Genomic DNA, 18,574 nt, shown 5'->3' on the forward strand with positions numbered 1-18,574 from the left:
CAAGCTTGTTCCAAGTAGGTGCTTTAGACCACTGAGCCATCTCACCAGCCCCAGGCTCGTTTTGAATTCATGGTAATCTTCCTGCATACTGCTTTTTCAAATTTATTTATTTGTGTGTGTGTGTGTGTGTGTGTGTGTGTGTGTCCCGCTCAGCCCCCCAGGGGGCGGGGCTGGCTGGCATGTGGTGCTGGGGGATCGAACCACGGTCCCTTGTGCTTTGCTGAGCTTGTTCTAAGTAGGTGCTTTAGACCACTGAGCCATCTCACCAGCCCCCCATACTGCTTTTTCAGAGGAAGTGTTTTTTAAAAACACAAACTTGCAGTTTGCAGGCTACATAAAAATAGGTCATGGGCTGGATGTGGCTAAAGCTATACTTTGCTTCCCCAGGTGCTAATGGAACTGAGGTCTTGAAGATAATTTCTGCATATCCTCTAAGCCTTTGTGGTACATGAATGAGAGGGAAATCAGCTGCTCAAAGTGGCAAACTAGACAGTCAGCGTGCAGAGTAACTACGGGGCCTATGTTCCGGCCTGTAATTAGTCATCATGTCTTCTGAGGCAAGACCATCTGAAAACATAAAAAACCTTAACATACAGATATAAATAGTTGTATCAGAAGCCACACTTACACAACGCCAAGAAAGCATGCTTTGAAGCCATAAGAACCAGCACTCTCCGGAGGATATCCTTGTTGATGATGTAGTTCTTTATGTGGTAGGTGTGGTGCTCCACACAAAATGTTAACAATTCCAACACAAGGGCCAGTAACTGTGCAGTCTGAAAGTCATCTAAATAGAATAAACAAAACAGAGTTGTGTATAAGTCAAGATACGTGCACACACAGGAGGGGCTGCAGACACCACCTCCTCTCCGGTTCAACTGCCTCTCCTCCTCTCACGATGTCACTGTGTTCTGTCTAGTGTACACTTTCTTGCTACAAAGAAGTCCACACTGAATCGCTAAAACTGACTTGTATTTTATTCACTGCTTTCCCTGATGAGATGTTCTGGGGATTGAACCCAGGACCTCACACATGCCAGGCAAGTCCTCCACAACTGAGACAAATACTTAGTTCTTTTTTTTGGCGGAACAGCGGACTGAACTCAGGCCCCTTATTCTACTGAGACATCTCCCGGCCCCAATATATATATAATTTTTTGCCGGGGAGATGGCTCAGTGGAATAAGTGCTTTCTGGCAAGCACAAGGGCCTGAGTTCTAATCCCCAGTTCCACAAAAAAAAAAAAAAAATTATATATATATATATATATATATATATATTTATTATTATTATTTTTTTTTTTTGTAGTATCAGGGATTGAACTCGGGCCCTTGCACTTGCCAGGCAAGCACTTATTCCACTGAGCTATCTCCTCAGCCCCTAGTTCTTTTTAAAAATTTTGCTTTGTGACAGGGCCTCATTGAATTGTCCAGGCTGGCTTCAAATTTATGATCTTACTGCTTCAGCCTCCCAAGTAGCTTGAATTATAGGTGTACTCTCCTATTCAGTTCCCACAGATTATAGTAAAAACCTTACCTCTAAGTTTTCAATAAATGGTAGATGAACCAAATGAGTTTAGAAAAAGGTCTCAAGTTTCACCCAACATGAAAAAAACACAGAGAAAAAAAAAATATTCTATTTGACACAAAAAAAGAAGGTATGATTAGGCAAAGGTTCCCATTCAACCCCTAGTACCAAAAAACCAACAAACAAAAACAAAATTAATATGTATTTTCTGTAAGTGGTAGAAGTGGTGTATTAATTTAAAACACACCATGTTGAGAATGCTAATGGCAAAATAATATATTTCTAAAAAACAAAAAATAAAAAAATATATTTCTAAGGCTTCAATAAGGAATTTCCAGACAAAGGTCCTAAAACAACTCCTCCTTCACACATACACGTGCACACACACGCACACACTTAGCTGTGTACACATCTGAAATGTAAACAACTTAAAAGGAATTGTCTATAGTTATCTGATATCATCCAAGTTGATGCAGACTAAACAAAAATGACACACTTCAGTGTTGGGATCAAATCCATGGCCTCACTCAAATGTTCTATTACTGGGCTACAACCTCAGTGTATATAAGTATTATTATTACTACATACAAATATTATTTTAAAAGTATGATTTGGATACAAATATTATTTAAAAAGTTATTTTGGAAGTCTGAAAACTGAGCCAGCGAGATAGCTCAGCAGACTAAGTGCCTGCTTAGGCAAGCACAGGGACCAGGGTTTAATCCCGGGCACCACATGCTTGCTGCACTGGCCTTGTCTCCAGGCACGTTGAGCCAGCCACCAAAACTGAGCATGGTGGCACACACTGGTGCCTATAAGCCCCAGAGCTGGGGAGGCTGAAAACAGGAGGATCACTACAAGTCCGAGCTGCATAGTAAGATCCTGTGCCAAATACATTCAGGAAAAAGAAAAGTCTGAAAACTAACAAATACCCCACTTTTTATTTTACATGTTTCTGTTATCTCTGAATAGAGCTCCTTTAATACAAAATTTTAACTTTAACATTGCTTCTGAAAATGCATTAGACTCATACATCAACCTAAACTCAAACTTTTGTTTTTGTTTTTTTGAGACAGGATTTCACTATGCAGTTTTGGGTGGCCTTGAACTCGCAGTGATCCCCCTGCTTCAGCCTTCCCAAGTGCTGGGACAGGTATGTACCACCACGACTGGCAAACTTTTGAAGACTACTACTTTTTTCTGAATGTGCCACTTGCCCTAATAAAGACTATTACTTAATACCAACTTTAATTTCATAATTCAAGAATAGAGGGGCTGGTGAGATGGCTCAGTGGTCTAAAGCACCTACTTGGAACAAGCTTGGCAAAGCGCAGGGACCGTGGTTCGATCCCCCAGCACCACATGCCAGCCAGCCCCGCCTCCAGGTGGGCTGAGCTGGACACACACACAATAAATAAAACTGATTAAAAAAAAAATTCAAGAATAGAAAACAAATTGTCTTACCTTTACTAGGTTTGTCTTCTGTTGTATTGGCTAGTAAAGGAGCAGTAAGAACATGCATACAGTGCTTGTAGAAGAAACCCAAAAATTCAGTCTTTTCTGTTTTCTAAAAACAAAAAAAAACCTTTCGTCAGCTTTAACTGCACTGATTCTTACCAGCAATAAATAATATACTAACTATGAAAAGGAGGAAAAACGCCATGGCTTACATTGGCAGTGGCTAGCATGTTCTCTGGGTCAACTAACGTTCGAAGCAGGCCCATAAGTTGGACTGCCCCTCCAAGTTCAGGATCTGTATCACAAATCATGTGTTCTATAATGAGGTTGATGAGTAAAATATCCTGGTGAGAAAAATATACATAATAAGGATCATTTATTATAAGAGAGAACAGGAAAAGCAAACACTAAGGCATATACACTAGCATTATGGCTAGGTCTAGCTGTCATGCTAACTAGAAACAAAATTCAGTGACTGACTCACGTCATTAGAATACAGAGCAGTGTTTTTTTCCCCTAAGTGTTAGCCACGGGGACATTACACAGTACCGAAGAAAGTTTCATTTTGATGTTTTTAGGTTTTTATGCTTCTCTAATAAGTCAATCTTACTGTCTTTAATAATTCTATTTTTAGCAAATAATACCTGCTCTCAATTTATATAACTGTTTAAGTTTCCTTTAAAATAAATTTAGGAAAACAGATGACATCCTATGGCTGAAATTAAGGGAAATGGGTATACAGTATGTACAGAGCACACAGAAAAACAAGATTACACAGCATACAAATGCCAAAGAAAACAGACTACTGGTTTTCCTGAGGCCCTGTTATGACTAGTGTTCCCAGCCTGTTAATCAATGGGCAATCCAAGGAGAAAATTTTCTACTCCTGTATGGTAAAGGACATGGACAGAGAAAATACAGGTGGTATATGGGAATTTTTTTTTGGGGGGGTACGGGGGATCGAACTTGGGACCTTGCATTTACTAGGCAGGCGCTTACACCACTGAGTTATCTTCCCAGCAGTATATGGAAATGATGATCAACAGGAGAAATCAACAGGCCTATGCACATGAGTAAATATAAAGTATATCATGTTCAACTAGTGGATTACATGGCAACAAGTATAATAACACTTAAATATGGTGGTTCTCAAAACATACAGGGTTATTTCATTTTTCTAAAATGTAGTATTAACATTTAATACTTCAAACTGGTACTTTTTTAGCACCTGTCCTGGAACTACATTGTGAAAACGAAATCTTAAACATAAAAAACATTGATGTTACTGTTCATTCCACTTCATTTTGACATTAAAACATATTAATCAGGATTTTCTGAAAAAGTTAAAGGCTTTTTGTCTTTTTGAGACAGGGTTTTATCCTCAGTTCAGGCTGCCACTGATCCTCCTGCCTCAGCCTCCCAAGTGCTGGGATTACAGATGTGTACCATACAATTTCTAAGAGCCCTTCATATTACCTGGATATATAGTTACACTAACACTGAACTATGTACTAGAATTTCTCATAAATGGTAGTATGTATCCATGTGTATGAACAAGACATCAGCTTATTATTTATGGTTAGAAAACAGCTCCTTAAATACTTTTCAAGAACTGTTTCATGTCTTCATTATTGATGGTTCAGGTATTTTTAATCCTAGCAAAGCTAACATTTTCCTAGGCTAGTTACTCATAATCCCACATGTGGAAATGATAAATTTAAGTAAGACAACTATTAGAATTAAAAGAGAACGTCAAAAACTTTGACAGAAACTGAAATTAACAAATCACTGTTGTAGGGCAGTTTATAGACTAAGATATAAGCCCTACTTGGGGGAACTATAAGCCATTGGGTATTATGGCTACATTCCCCCAAAGGCAATAATTTAAATCTTCAAAATTAAAAAACAAACACAGCTATAGCTCCAGGTATAAATACTTACGATTAGCGCAAATAATATTTACCTTGCTGGTTATTTTTTGCTCTGTTAACTTCTTACTTACATCATCATTCTGTTGTGCCTCCTGCATGACAAACTCTCGTACCATGGATGGATTATATTCAACCAAGTATGAGAATATATCAGTAGCAGCACTTCGCACTTGTGTATCATCCATGCCCTGCAGAGAAAAAGCACTTATTCTCATGTAAGTATAGAACTTAACAGGTACGTAAACACCTACAGCTAAATAAATTACAGTCCCGCCCCTGCCTGCACCTCGCCGTCTGGCCCTGCAGACCCTCGCTGTGCTGCCCCTGGCCCTCGTGTTGGCCCGGCCCTCAGGTGTACTATGTCTGGCTCTTCCAGCGTCGTCGCCATGAAGAAAGTGGCTCAGCAGCTCCGGCTGGAGGCCAGGCTCAACCGCGTGGTTTCCCAGGCAGCTGCAGACTTAAAACAGTTCTGCCTGCAGAATGCTCAGCATGAGCCTCTGCTGACTGGAGTATCCTCAAGTACAAATCCTTTCAGACCGTAGAAAGTCTGTTCCTTTTTGTAGTCAAATGAATTCTTAAGAGTTTCCCAGACCACTTTTAACCAACCAGTGACTATTCAGAAAAAGAAAATTGAAGCCTGTACAACAACTTCCCCTTTCTTAACATGTGCCATAACATACAAACTTCTACTTTGTCAGTCCTTAACATCTACCTCTCTGGATTTTCATGAATTTCTATTTCATGAGGGTATTATATATATGCTGGTGCTAACATACAATAAAATACTTAGTATAAAAATAAATAAATAAATAAATAACAACACACCCCAATGTACTGTCGTAGGTAATGCTTTTGTTCAACAGATTAAAAAAACTACCTACTAGGGCAGCCAAATTGCTCAATGGATTAAAGTGCTGGGGTTCCATCCCCAGGCCTGCACTGGCCCCTGGCCCTGCCCCGAGATGTTGATTGAGACTGGGCATGGTGGTGCATGCCTGTAATCCTAGAACTTGGGGAGGCTGTAAACAGGATAATCACTAGAGTTCATCTAGTAATGAGACCCTGAACACCCTGTAGACCCTTCAGTGAAAAATACAAAATCACTTATTCTTATTTTAATATTTAACAGGCTACAAAAAAAGCAAAATATTAAAAATATATATATAATTACTTTAATGAAATATTCTTTCAATGAAGTGTGAAGAGGGCTGGGGAAATAGTTTGACAGTCTAAGCGCCTGCCTGGCAAGCACAAGGACTGGGGTTCAATTCTGGATACAAGTGGTGCCTGGCACCAAGCTGCTGCTGAAACTGGGCATGGTGGTGCACCCCTGTAATCCCAGCACTGAGGAGGATCACTATGAGTCTGAACTGGGTAACAAGACCCTGTATCAAATCAATCAATCAATCAATCAATCAATCAATCAATCAATCTTAAAAAGAACAAAAAAACTTAAAAAAACAAAACTATAGTGTATTGACACTAATTCTAGAATTTTATTGTTTCTTTAGCTTCATGAATCACACAATATTAAATACCAAAAGGGCCAGCTAGATAGTAGACTAAAGAGTATACTTAGGCAGATCGCAGGGGTCTTTGATGCTTGGCACAAGCTATGCTGGCCCTGGTCATGGGGCACAGTGAGACCAGGGATTGAGACTGGGTGTGGTGTTGCACGCCTGTAATCCCAGCGCTCGGGAGGCTGAAAACAGTAGGATCACAAGTCCAATCTAGGATCTATATAGTGAGACCCTGCACTAAACACATTAAAAAAAAAAAAAAAGTATTTAAAAAAGTGATTAAAAATGAGGGGAAATAAACTTACGAGGATGACTTCTAAAGCTGGTAATATGCCCATATTTGACAAAGTCTTGAAAAAAGCATCTCTGTTTTGAGGTTGCAGCGTTTGGGAAAATGCACAAAATTCTTTCAGAAAGTTAACCTGAAATTAAGGAAAAGGTGTAAGTGTTTAATCTGAGATTAAGAGAAAATAGATACAAAAATTGCTTTTATCTTATGCTTTTTGTAACATCTAGTTTACCAATTCCTGTCGCTTTTCCTCATCTGTTGCTTCATCTGTTAGTTGTGCAAACAAATCTGTCAGAAATTTTTCATCTTCCTGTGAAATAAAGGACAAATTTAATTATGCTAGTGGTTGACTGTATAAAAATGATTTCAGTATGCTCTAAGATATAAATTGTAACTGGAAAAAGGAGCAATGGTACTAGTACTAGCAATGTTGTTCTAGCAAAGAAAGAAAAAGCAAACTATTAAAAAGACATACATTGCAGACTACTATCATAAAGGTTCTACTTTTTGGCATGGTTCTATTTCCTAAGACTACTTCAGAGCACATAATAAATATCTTAGCCTTGTGGGCCTAGCGTGGTTTTTTTTAGTACAATTACTCAACACTGCTATTACAGTATGAAAGTAGTCAGACAATATTATGTAAATAAATGAAGATGGCTGTATTCCAATAAAACTTTATTTTATAAACAGCAGGCATGGCACAGCCTTAGTTTGCCAACCCATTTTTATAGATTTACGTAACCTAATTTTAAAAGTTAATGTTCTACAATCTTTCAAATGAGGACAAAGATAAAGCTTTCTTCATTGCCTGCCTCGCTCTACAAGGAATTGAATCCAGAGCCTCGCACATACCAGGTAAGTATTTGTTACCATTGAGCTATATGTCCACCTCTTTTTGAGACAAGGTCTTGCTAAGTTGCCCAGGGTGGCCTTAAACTTGTGCTCCTCCTACCTCAGGCTACTGATTATCATGTGCTACCATGTCTGGCTGATTCTGCAGGTTTTAAAGATACAAAAATGAGGGCCAGGTTGCACACACTTGTATTCCCACCCACTGAAAACCTGAGTTGGAAGGATTCCAAGTGTGAGTCTTACCTTGCCAACAGACTAAGAAACTCACCCCACCCCATAAATTTACCCAAATTAACAGTCTTCCTGGTTGCCTGTTGATTTTCCTTGTCACTATTTTTCCTAAAAACTATTAATATTTTTGTTCTATGCTATCTCAGCTAGAGGTACATTCAATACCTTAGCCTTACATCTGCTAAAGTCTGAAAACTGCACGCACAACTAAATATGAAACTTCCTACTGTAAGCTTCATATTCATTACTGTAGATGTTTAAGAGAAACACTTTCTGTACAACACTAAATTAGTTGCCTAGTCTTACCTCTCCTTTTCCTAAAATATACAAATATAAAAACATATCTCATTACATGGAGCTCTGACCATGTTTGTTATCACATGGCATCCAATTTCAAAACATATTTCACACACTGTAAGAATGTTTTATTAGGCCAGGGATATAGCTCAGCAGCACAGTACCTGCCTGGCAAACGCAAGGTCCTGAGTTAGATTCCCAGTTTACTGCCCACCCCAAGAGAATGTTTTATTTAGGTTGTACCTCAAAAATGTTGTGCTTTGACAGCACTTTTGGAAATAAGGGCCTAGTATCAAGAGAAACAGTAACACAGAACTGGCAGCTAGCATTTTACAGGGTATAGTGTAGAGAAGCAAAGAATGAACTTAAAATTATTTAAACTTTATGAGTAAAACTGGTATTTTACTCATATGGAGTAAGAAGGCCAAAAAAATGGAAGTGACAAATCCGTATCATAGAGAAAAGGTTAGTATAACTCAGGACCTTCAGACACCAGGAATCAAAACTAGACCAGAGAATGAGGCTCTACTAGCTAGCAATAGCAAGTTTTTGTAAAAATATCAATAAAAATTACTACAAGACAATATTATTATGATAATATGAAATGGAATTTATTCTACTTTTAGGAAAACGAGTTGCAAGTTAAAGTATCCAGAATTTGAAAATCCCTATCTGTCTGTCTGTCTGTCTGTCTGTCTGTCTGTCTGTCTATAGTGTAGTTGAGAACCGGCTCCACCCTGCCCCCAGGGCATGCTGAGAAGGCAATTAAGACTGGTGTGAGCCTATAATCACAGCTCTTGGGAGGCTGTAAACAGGCAGGTCACAAGAGTCTGATCTAGTCCCTGTAGACCCTTCCCTAAGATAGAAAGAAAGAAAAAAAGAAAGTAAGTAAGTATCTGGTACAGGGTCTCATTATGCAGCTCAGACTTGTAGTAATCACCCTGTTTTCAGACTCCCCAGCACTAGGATTACAGGTGCACCCCACCGCACAGGCTCAGCATGCCCCAGGGCGGGGCCAGTGAAGCATGTGGTGCTGGGGATTCAGTGCTGGAGCACTTGCCAAAGTAGCCACTTAGTACGCTGAGCTATCTTGCCAGCCTAATCCTAAACTTTCTAAGCACTAATATGATAGTCAAAAAATTTTGGAGTTTAGAGCATTTTTTATTTCAACTCCCCTATTTATATTTATTTAACCTTCAAAGTCTATGCAATCAGAAAAACTGAAATCAGAAATATTTCTGATTCATGCAAAAGCACAAGGACAATAGATTTTCTAAAACAGATTAGGCATACTGCTTTATTTGAAATAAATGCCATCGAGCAGTCTGACATGCATGCACTTCTCTACATTTAACAAATTCATGATTTGTGTTTTACTTGTATTCTTGAAGTCTTAAACTATCTTCCAAGTCATACCATACTTATCTGTCATTCTTACATGACCATGGGTATTATAGAAACAAAAACCAAGGGAGAAGGGCTCTCAAAAACAATCTTTCTTAACACTATTCATATATTACCTTTTTAGTTAAAACAGAGCAATTTACATAGCATTAGATGAATGAGCTTTGAGGACACTACAAATGCAGACTATGGGATAGTCCCCAGAACTGATTATATTGTGTAGAAACTACGATGTGATTCTGAAACATGTATCTTATTAACAACAGACCTGAGACTGGACAAACTACAGAAAAAAAATTTGAAGTATAATAAGCAATCATCAGTGGGTATCTTTTAAAAACATCATGTTTAACACCGAACATGGAACACTTCACTTGATCTTCCACTTTACAGAGTTAAGGCACTAGTATCACCATTCTTCAGGTAAGGAAACAAACTCACACACAGCAACTATTAAGTGAAAGAGTGAGGGCTGGCTAGATAGCTCAGAGGATTAAGGCGCTTGCCTAGGCAGAGTGTAGTGGCTGTTTTTTCCTGCCAAGTGACTGGTTTGATCCCTGGCACCAAGCTGTGCCAGCCCTGTCCTCGAGGCACAATGAGAGGGTGACTGAGACTGGGCATGGTGGTATACACCTGTAATCCCAGTGCTTGGGAGGCTGAAAACAGGAGAAACCCGAGTCCCATCTACGTAGTGATGGGACTTTAATGTACTAAATACATTAAAAAAAAAAAAAAAAGTGGTCTGCTATAATTTCTGTCTCCCTTACATGTTACAAAAACATGTCCTTTGGTAGGGGTATATACAGATATGCCTCCTGTTCTTGTCCTGTTCTCATGACCCTAAACCATAGCCTTTACTGTATCATTACCCAGGAATTCTATATATACTGTATCATTACCCAGGAATTCTATATAATTTATGTACTCAATGATATTTCTCCTGGTTTATCTTTTCTCTCCCAATCTATTCTATGATAGAATATAGTAGATTAATTATCTCTCAAATTTCATGTTCAATTATTTCTTTAGTATTATCTACTAAAGGCCAGGGAGACAGCTCAGAGGAATAAGCGCTTCCCTGGCAAGCGCAAGGGCCTGAGTTCAATCCCTGGTTCCGCAAAAAAAAAAAGTATTATCTACTACAACTTATTGTCCCCCCCACCCCATTTTTTACTGTTCCTTTTTGAAACGCTAGGGATTGGACTCATGCATGCTAAACAAGAATTTTTTTTTTTTTTTCCTTGTGGTACCCGGGGAATGAACTCATGACCTTGTGCTTGTCAGCCAAGCACTTTTTCCACTAAGCTATCTCCCTAAGTCCTAAAGAATTCTGTCACTGGATGTATCTCTAGGCCCAACCTACATTTCTCTATCAAACTTATATTCCACATCCAAATACAACAACCTTCTGGTCTCAGAGCATTACTATCATAATTTCTTGCAACATCAACACACTTTTTATTTTTTGTGCAGGGTTTCACTATACAGCTTAGATTCGTGGAGATCCTCCTATTTTCTGTCTCCTTAGTGCTGGGATTTCAGGCGTGTGCCACTACACACAGACTCCATCACTGGCTCAGCATGCCTGGGCGCAAGGCCAGCGTTGCACGCGATGCCAGGGATTAAACCTTGGCCTCTGTGCTTACCTAGGCGCGCTTAGTCCGCTGAGCTATCTCGCTGGCCATAACATGCTTAAAGTTTTAACAAAACTAAACTCAGTTCAAGGATTTAAAAAATGTTTTTCTGTTTAAGGCAATTAATATTTTAAATAGCATTAAGAAAGTACCTTTTTGGGCTGGAGAGATGGCTCAGTGGTCTAAAGCACCTACTTGAAACAAGCTTGGCAAAAGCACAGGGACGGCGGTTCAATCCTCCAGCACCACATGCCAGCCAGCCCCGCCCCCTGGTGGGCTGAGCTGGCCACACACACACACACACAAATAAATGCAAAATAAAAAAAAAAAAAAAAAAAAAAAAGAAAGAAAGTACCTTTTTAGGTAGGAAAAAGTCAACTTACCTGTAACATACCAACAATTTCTACCTTATTAAAAAAGATAAAAGAGTGAAGTGTTGATAACATATTTTCTTCAAAGACTGAAGGGGTAGGGAGAACCATATCTTGTATATACTGAACTCTGTATGTCTGATGAATTTTTTGTTTCAGCTCAGGATCGGATATGGGAATCACTTCTTTGAACTTGGCTGTTTTGGTTAGAAATTCCCTGTGTTTTCGTGGTTGTGATAAAGCAGGATCATACTCTAAACATCCTATGACGTCCATTATGCATTCCTCAGAGAACATAACCTCAAAAAGAGCAGTTCGATTCAAGAGGAAGATGCCTTTGATAATTTCATACAAGTGGTGCAGTCCTTCAATATTTTCCAAGTCTTCACACACATGAAAAAGCTCTAAGAGCTTTTTAATATAACCCTCATTTTCCAGTGCTAGTGCAAGTTTCTCGCGACGGAGGGGGGAAGGTAAAGATGATGCCACAAGTTCAGCAATTTCCTCGAGGCGGCTTAATTCACAAGATGGCAATTCTAAACCTGGTGATGACATATCATCGAATCTTTCCTCTTCAGATTCATCCACAAGGTCCTGAGTGATGTCCACTGAAGGGTCCTTTCCTTGAACCTATAAAAAGAATTTGTTGTAGTTAGCAAACTATAAATTAAGTCACGGGGGCTGGGGCTATAGCTCAGTAGCATAAATGCCTGTGGGGAAAAGCACAAGGTCCCACGATTGATCACCAGTACTACCCCAACCCCCCCCCAAAAAAACAAGTCGGGCATTGTGGTGCACACCTGTAATCCTAGCACTCAAGAGTCGGAGGCAGAGGGAGGGTAAGCACAGTAAGTCTGAGGCAAGCCTAGGCTATACCATGAGTCCAAGGCCAACTTGAACTACATAGTGAGGTACTGTGTCAAAAACAAAACAAGAAAACAAAAATAAAAACAAAAAAACCCAGATGGGGCAATAGCTCAGACGCACCTGGCAAGCATGAGGTTATAAGTTCGTTCAATTCCCAAGGCCACACAAACAAACAAACAAACAAACAAACAAACAAACCCAGCGAGCCTGCCAGGTGTGGTGATGCACCTTGCAACTCCAGTGTTCAGGAGGTTGAGGCTGAAAGATTGCCATGAGTTCAAAGACAGTCTGAGCTACATAGCAAGACTACCTCAACAAAACAGCAAGCCTAAATAATACCCTTAGATGAATACAAGAAATGTTACAAGAAAAAATTAATCTTCAAATTTGAGAATTTTTTTTCAAATTTGACAAAACTATTTTACTAGGTTATGTTACTTTTCTCCAAATAATATATACTCTCAATGTTCAGAAAGTTAATTCAAAGTTCAGAGATGGGGGGTCTGCCCCTTAGCTCAGTTCTTTAAGTGGCTGCTTCAACAAAGCAGTCAGGCTCAGGTGGCTGTGGTTCGATCCCCACAACTCAAGCCAGTCAAACCTGCCCTGAAGGCATTGGGAGCAAAAAAACAACAACAACAAAGTTCAGAGATGGAGGGCCGGGGAGATGGCTCAGTGCCTGAATTCAATCCCTGGTTCTGCCAAAAAAAAAAAAGTTCAGAGATGGAATGAACTTTTTCCTACAGTGCAAGGTCGTCAGGCTTCTGTGGATAGGTTAAATCAAGACTGGGTGACTGGGCTGGGGAGATGGCTCAGCAGTCTAAGTGCCTGCTTGGCAATAGCAAGGACCTGGGTTCGATCCCAGGTACCACATGCCGTGCCAGCTCTGGAACCCTGGGCAGGCGTGTCGTGCTGCGCCAGCCACTGAAACCAGGCATGGTGGTCATGTCTGTAATTCTAGCCCTGGGGAGGCTGAGACAGGAAGATCACTGTAAGTCTGAACTGCACTGTGTGGTGAGACCTTGTTACAAAACAAATTAGTAAATATCAAAAAACCAATGAAGACTGATTGTTCCCTTGCAGAACTGAAACAGAGTCCCGATGCCAAAATACCGACTTATTGTTTCCTATCTACACTAGGAATAGGAGATCTGAAGACACCAGGGGGAAGCTCAGAAACATTCCTGGGACTGTCCTATAGATAGTCCTAACCACCAAATTCTTCAATATTTAAGTAAAACTCAAACACATCATAATACTGTGATCATAGTAAGTATTTGTAATTAAAAACAAGGCAAATTCTTCTTTTGGCCGGCTCTGCTCACCCTGAGCTGAGCATGGCTGCGTGGCATGTGGTGCTGAGGACTGAAGTGCGGTCTCCTGTGCCTGCCTATGCTTGCCTTAACAGACGCTTTAGATCGCTGCGCTATCTTACCGGTCCCAGACAAGGAAAATTCTTAACTGAATTGTCAACTGACCCAAGAAACCAAGGGCCAAATATATGAGCAAGGCCTAGATTCACTTTGAACCACAGTGGGCCAAACACTTGCTATACAGGCTAGTTGATAGCTCAAAAAAATATAAGAAAAACTGGAGTTGGGTGTAGTAGTGCACACCTGTAATTGCAAGATTCTGGGAGGCTGAAGCAGAAGAACAGTAATTTTAAGTCCTGCATGGGCAATTTTAGCAATTTTCTCAAAGGTGTGCGTGTGTGGGGGTGTTCTGAGGATGCAGGGCAGAGGGAAGGCTCTCACACAAAATGAAACAAAGTGCCACAAGACCTAACAGGATACAAGTACACCTATACAAAATTAAAACAACAACAAAAAAACCACACAAAATTGAGCCACATCTAAAGTACAATCTATATGTTAACAGAGTTATCCCCCAAGAATATCTGTTGGAAGTAACCGAACTTTTTTTTCCCCTATACATCCAAACCTATAACCTTTATGATCATCTAAAAGTCCTTAAAATTTATTATGTAGCCCAAATTTGTCACTATAGAAATTTTTAACTGCAAAAAGATGGCTTACAATTCTTCATAGTCAATAAATGTATGTTTATAAAAAACCAAAGGCATGTTCTGAAATGACTTTTTGCCACTGTGGCCCCAAAATTTGCGACTCTTGACAAAAGCAGCCCCAGTGGTCCAGAAAAAGGTAAAGAGGTGGGAAAATCAGACCTTATATAAAACAGCCATGAAACTTAAAACACTTGTCATGGTTAAAAGATACTGTTGGTGGATACCGCAAGGCAAGATGGCCTAGAATATTTGTCTTAAAATATGATGCAGGGGCTGGGGAGATGGCTCAGTGGAATAAGCGCTTCCCTGGCAAGCGCAAGGGCCTGAGTTCAATCCCCGGTTCCGCCAAAAAAAAAAAAAAAAATATGATGCAAGGTGAGATGGTCCTGACTTTACCCAGTGGGCAACACTACTAAAAGGAGATTAGGTATCTTCAGTCTACCTGGCATAGTTTCAAGTTGGCTTTGGATCTCCTTATTATATATATTCTTTTTTTTTTTTCCTTTGGCGGAACCGAGGATTGAACTCAGGCCCTTGCACTTGCCAGGAAAGCGCTTATTCCACTGAGCCATCTCCCCGGCCCCTATATTCTTAATAAAACCTGACTTTTAATATTTAAGCCATGGCTTTACCCACAGCAGACTATTAAATTTTGATACATAAACCCAATTAAAAGGGACAAATTTAAGAAGAATACAATCTTCTTGAGTTCAAACCTAGTACCTGCTATCAGGCAGAGTACTTAAAAAAGTTTTTAGCTGCTTGTAGATCAGAAAATGGTGAATGGGGCTCAAGAAATGAACACATGAGATCTAAGAAAACACAATTTACTAATTGCCCCAGAATGAGTCAGGATCCAGAAACTGCTTAGGTAGCAGAGATAATCCATACACACCAAGAAATGACACTCTGAACACGAACTATGTAAGACTTGAAGGGAAAGACCAGATAACACAGAACAGCCAGTGCTTCCTGTTATCATAGGGGAAACACGTGACTACTATACTACCTGTACTCATAACAAAGACAACTGAAGAATGTGGTATTAAAGACTAAAGAAAGGTAAAGATCAGATAATATTTTTTTAAAAATTAGTTTCTTTCCTTCTTTCTTTCTTTATTTTTTAATGTGTGTGTGTGTGTGTGTGTGTGGCCAGCTCAGCCCACCAGGGGGCAGAGCTGGCTGGCATGTGGTGCTGGGGGATTGAACCGCGGTCCCTGTGCTTTGTTAAGCTTGTTCTAAGTAGATGCTTTAGACCACTGAGCCATCTCACCAGCCCCAAGATCAGATAATATTGAAGGAGAGCCAGGCAGGACAGTTACAGATTTAGAGTCTGGAGGTGAGTTATACACATTAGCCAAATAAAAGACTATACATACGGAGTGTATTAAACTCAGAAAGATTAGGGAGAACAAGATTTGCCTGAAGGCAAAATGTGATGCTGCATGCCTGTAATCCCAGGACTCAGGAAGCTGAAGCAAGAAGACTGCCATGAATTTGAGGCCAACCTGGGCTACATGGTAAGTTCAGGGCTAGCCTAAATTCCATAGCAAGACCCTGTCTCAAATAACCAACCAACCAACAAACCAACCAACCAACCAACCAACCAACCAGCCAACCAACCAACCAGCCAGCCCACCCACCCACCCACTCAGAAAACAGAACAAAGACTTCTCTGAATAGTCAATGCTTTTAGCAAGTCTGAACTCATTAATGGCATCTCTTTCTATGAAAGAACTCCACAGGACAAAATCAGAGGAGTATGTAACGAAAACAAATGTAGGACAAAAAACAAAGGAAAAAAAGCAAGCATTCAGCTGAGTATGGTGGCACATGTGTAATACAAGTGCTCAGAAGGCTGAAACAGAATGATCAGAGAGTTCAGGGCCAGTATGGGACACACAGTGGCCAGCCTGAATTCTATACTGACACCCTGCCTCGCCATGCCCTCCTCCAAAAAAAAAGAAAGGCATTCAGATATATTCCTTTGGGTCCTAGGGAAGGAAACAAATAACTTTACAGACAGGTTAATTTATATGAAAAACAGCTAAGTAGAATGTGTGGCAGAACTAAACTCTACAAATTAAGGAAAAACCACAACTTCAGGACATTGTAGCTTCTATTAAGGCAGTGGCTCTCAAACTTCACCATGTACCAGAACCAGCAAAATCAGAGGTTGACCACTGATAGCCAAATTCAGTCCATCTCTGTGTTTGTAAATAAAACCTTCACTAGAAGACAGCCGCACACATTCATACATGCCTATGGCTACATTTGAACAAATAGCAGAGCTGAACAACTGTGAGATTATATAGCCTGCAAAAATATTTACTGTACTTTTGATCTTTTCAAAGTGTGACTGAGAGATCAGATATAATTATAGGACCCCAGTTTCTGATCTAGTAGATCTGGTGTGTGGGTTGGGGGCACAGAATTTCTAATCTAACAGTTCTCAGGCCATGCCCCTACTGCTGGGTTTAAGGCACACATTTTGAGAACCAATACATTTTGAAAAACCATTCTCTAACCAAAATAAATGTAGAGATGGAAAACTCCAGAATCAGTAACATTCAACCTTAGAGACAAGGTGAGATTGACTAGTCAAGAACTAGTGTTCAAGAACTGTGCAAAGGTGGGTTTTATTTCAAGAGCCCCAAGAAGAAATAATGATGTGCTTATACTCATACTTTTTTTAAAAAAATCAAGGGCCTGGAGATGGCTCAGTGGAATAAACACTTCCCTGGCAAGCACAAGGGCCTGAGTTCAATCCTCGGTTCCACAAGGGAAAAAAAAAAAAGATCATTCTTTTGATATGATTTTGGGAATACCAGTCAACATAAAACCAATGTACAAGGCAAGAAATGGTAGCCTGACAGTGGGTTTAAGATTAAGTACAGAGGGGGACCAGGGAGATAGTTCAGTAGAATAAGCGCTTGCCTGGCAAGCACAAGGGCCTGAGTTCAATCCCCAGTTCCGGAAAAAAAAAAAAAGATTAAGTACAGAGGGACAGAATGGATGATAAGAGTTGAACATGAACCATAGATTTCTAGTTCTAGCAACCAGATTGCATTTAACAAGATCAGGATAATAGAATGAATAGCTCTAGCTTAGAAGACCACATCTGATTTTAACCACAAAATTTGAGATGTTAATGAACCCTCAAAAGAGAGCTCTTGAGAAGGCAACAGCATATAAAACTCAAGTTCAGCAAAGGTCTAGGCTAGATCACAAGCTGTTAAAAAACTCAGCCTTCCTTTAACTCAAAATTTTTCATAGATGGCAGTGAATTTAAATTATCTGCTTGAAATCTATTTAAATTTGGGGGTATTGGTTGAAAGCACTGTAAAAAGATAAATATTTTAAACAATGAATACTGGTTTTCTATTTTTAAAATTACCTGACATATTTTCTCCCAAATTTCATCACATCCAGCTTTTTCTTGAAAGCTAAGGGCCAAGTCATAATTTTCTGCTTCAGACCACACAATCAGAGTATCCTTTGGATTAAAAAAAAAAAAAAGAATGATTAACATACATTATCACAAACTATAAAGTATAAGGCAAATGAGCAAAGCAACAGGAATTGAAAACTTTTTCTACTACCACTACTGGTAGTTACCAATCACCTTCTATACATTTTGCCCAATCTATAAATCAAAACTAATGTTTCCCTTAAGAAGAATGTTTGCCCATCAGAATACATAGTATTTATGCATTAAAAGATACAAATTCTCGGGACTGGGGAGATAGCTCAGTTGAATAAGTGTTTGCCTGGCAAGCGCAAGAGCCTGAGTTCAATCCCTGGGCTTTGCAAAAAACAAAAACACTATGTTCTCATGTTACATTTTCTCATTAAAATGCCACATAAGTCTGAACATATATAACTAGAGCATGACTGAGGCTAGGATCAATTAAAATTTCTTTCCTCTATTGCAAACAAGAGATTTTTACACAAAGCACATGACATCCATTAACTTTTTGAAATTTATTAGCTAAATTTGTAAAAGATGAGCACCTATCTGGACAGAGATTTTTTAACCACATGCCAGTCCAATTATTTAAAAATTGCATATTGTTTTTATAACAGGAAATATAAAAGTGACAGGTTTTTTTTTCCACGATTTTACTGATAAATAGCGGTGAGACAGTTTCAAACCAAATTGGTAGGAC

At 39.5% G+C, this 18,574-nt stretch overlaps 1 protein-coding gene and 1 pseudogene across 2 annotated transcripts in view; one reads left to right on the forward strand and one right to left on the reverse strand.

Annotated features, from left to right (window-relative positions):
- Positions 1-18,574, reverse strand: part of Ppp4r3a (protein phosphatase 4 regulatory subunit 3A) — a 43,864-nt gene that overhangs the window by 10,071 nt on the left and 15,219 nt on the right. The window contains exons 3-10 of one of the 2 annotated variants that reach the window (XM_004635137.3): positions 17,803-17,901; positions 11,528-12,145; positions 6,956-7,033; positions 6,740-6,856; positions 4,947-5,102; positions 3,196-3,327; positions 2,990-3,092; positions 629-787 (exon numbers count right to left, since the gene is read on the reverse strand). In XM_004635137.3, the coding sequence (XP_004635194.1) occupies positions 629-787; positions 2,990-3,092; positions 3,196-3,327; positions 4,947-5,102; positions 6,740-6,856; positions 6,956-7,033; positions 11,528-12,145; positions 17,803-17,901 (1,462 nt within the window). The remainder of the gene's footprint in view (positions 1-628; positions 788-2,989; positions 3,093-3,195; positions 3,328-4,946; positions 5,103-6,739; positions 6,857-6,955; positions 7,034-11,527; positions 12,146-17,802; positions 17,902-18,574) is intronic. The other variant, XM_004635138.2, reaches the window with a different exon arrangement.
- On the forward strand, positions 5,208-5,650 carry LOC111817780 (annotated as a pseudogene).

The sequence above is a fragment of the Octodon degus genome, unplaced genomic scaffold (genome assembly GCF_000260255.1).
Source record: "Octodon degus isolate 3935 unplaced genomic scaffold, OctDeg1.0 scaffold00070, whole genome shotgun sequence".
Classification (NCBI taxonomy): domain Eukaryota; kingdom Metazoa; phylum Chordata; class Mammalia; order Rodentia; family Octodontidae; genus Octodon; species Octodon degus.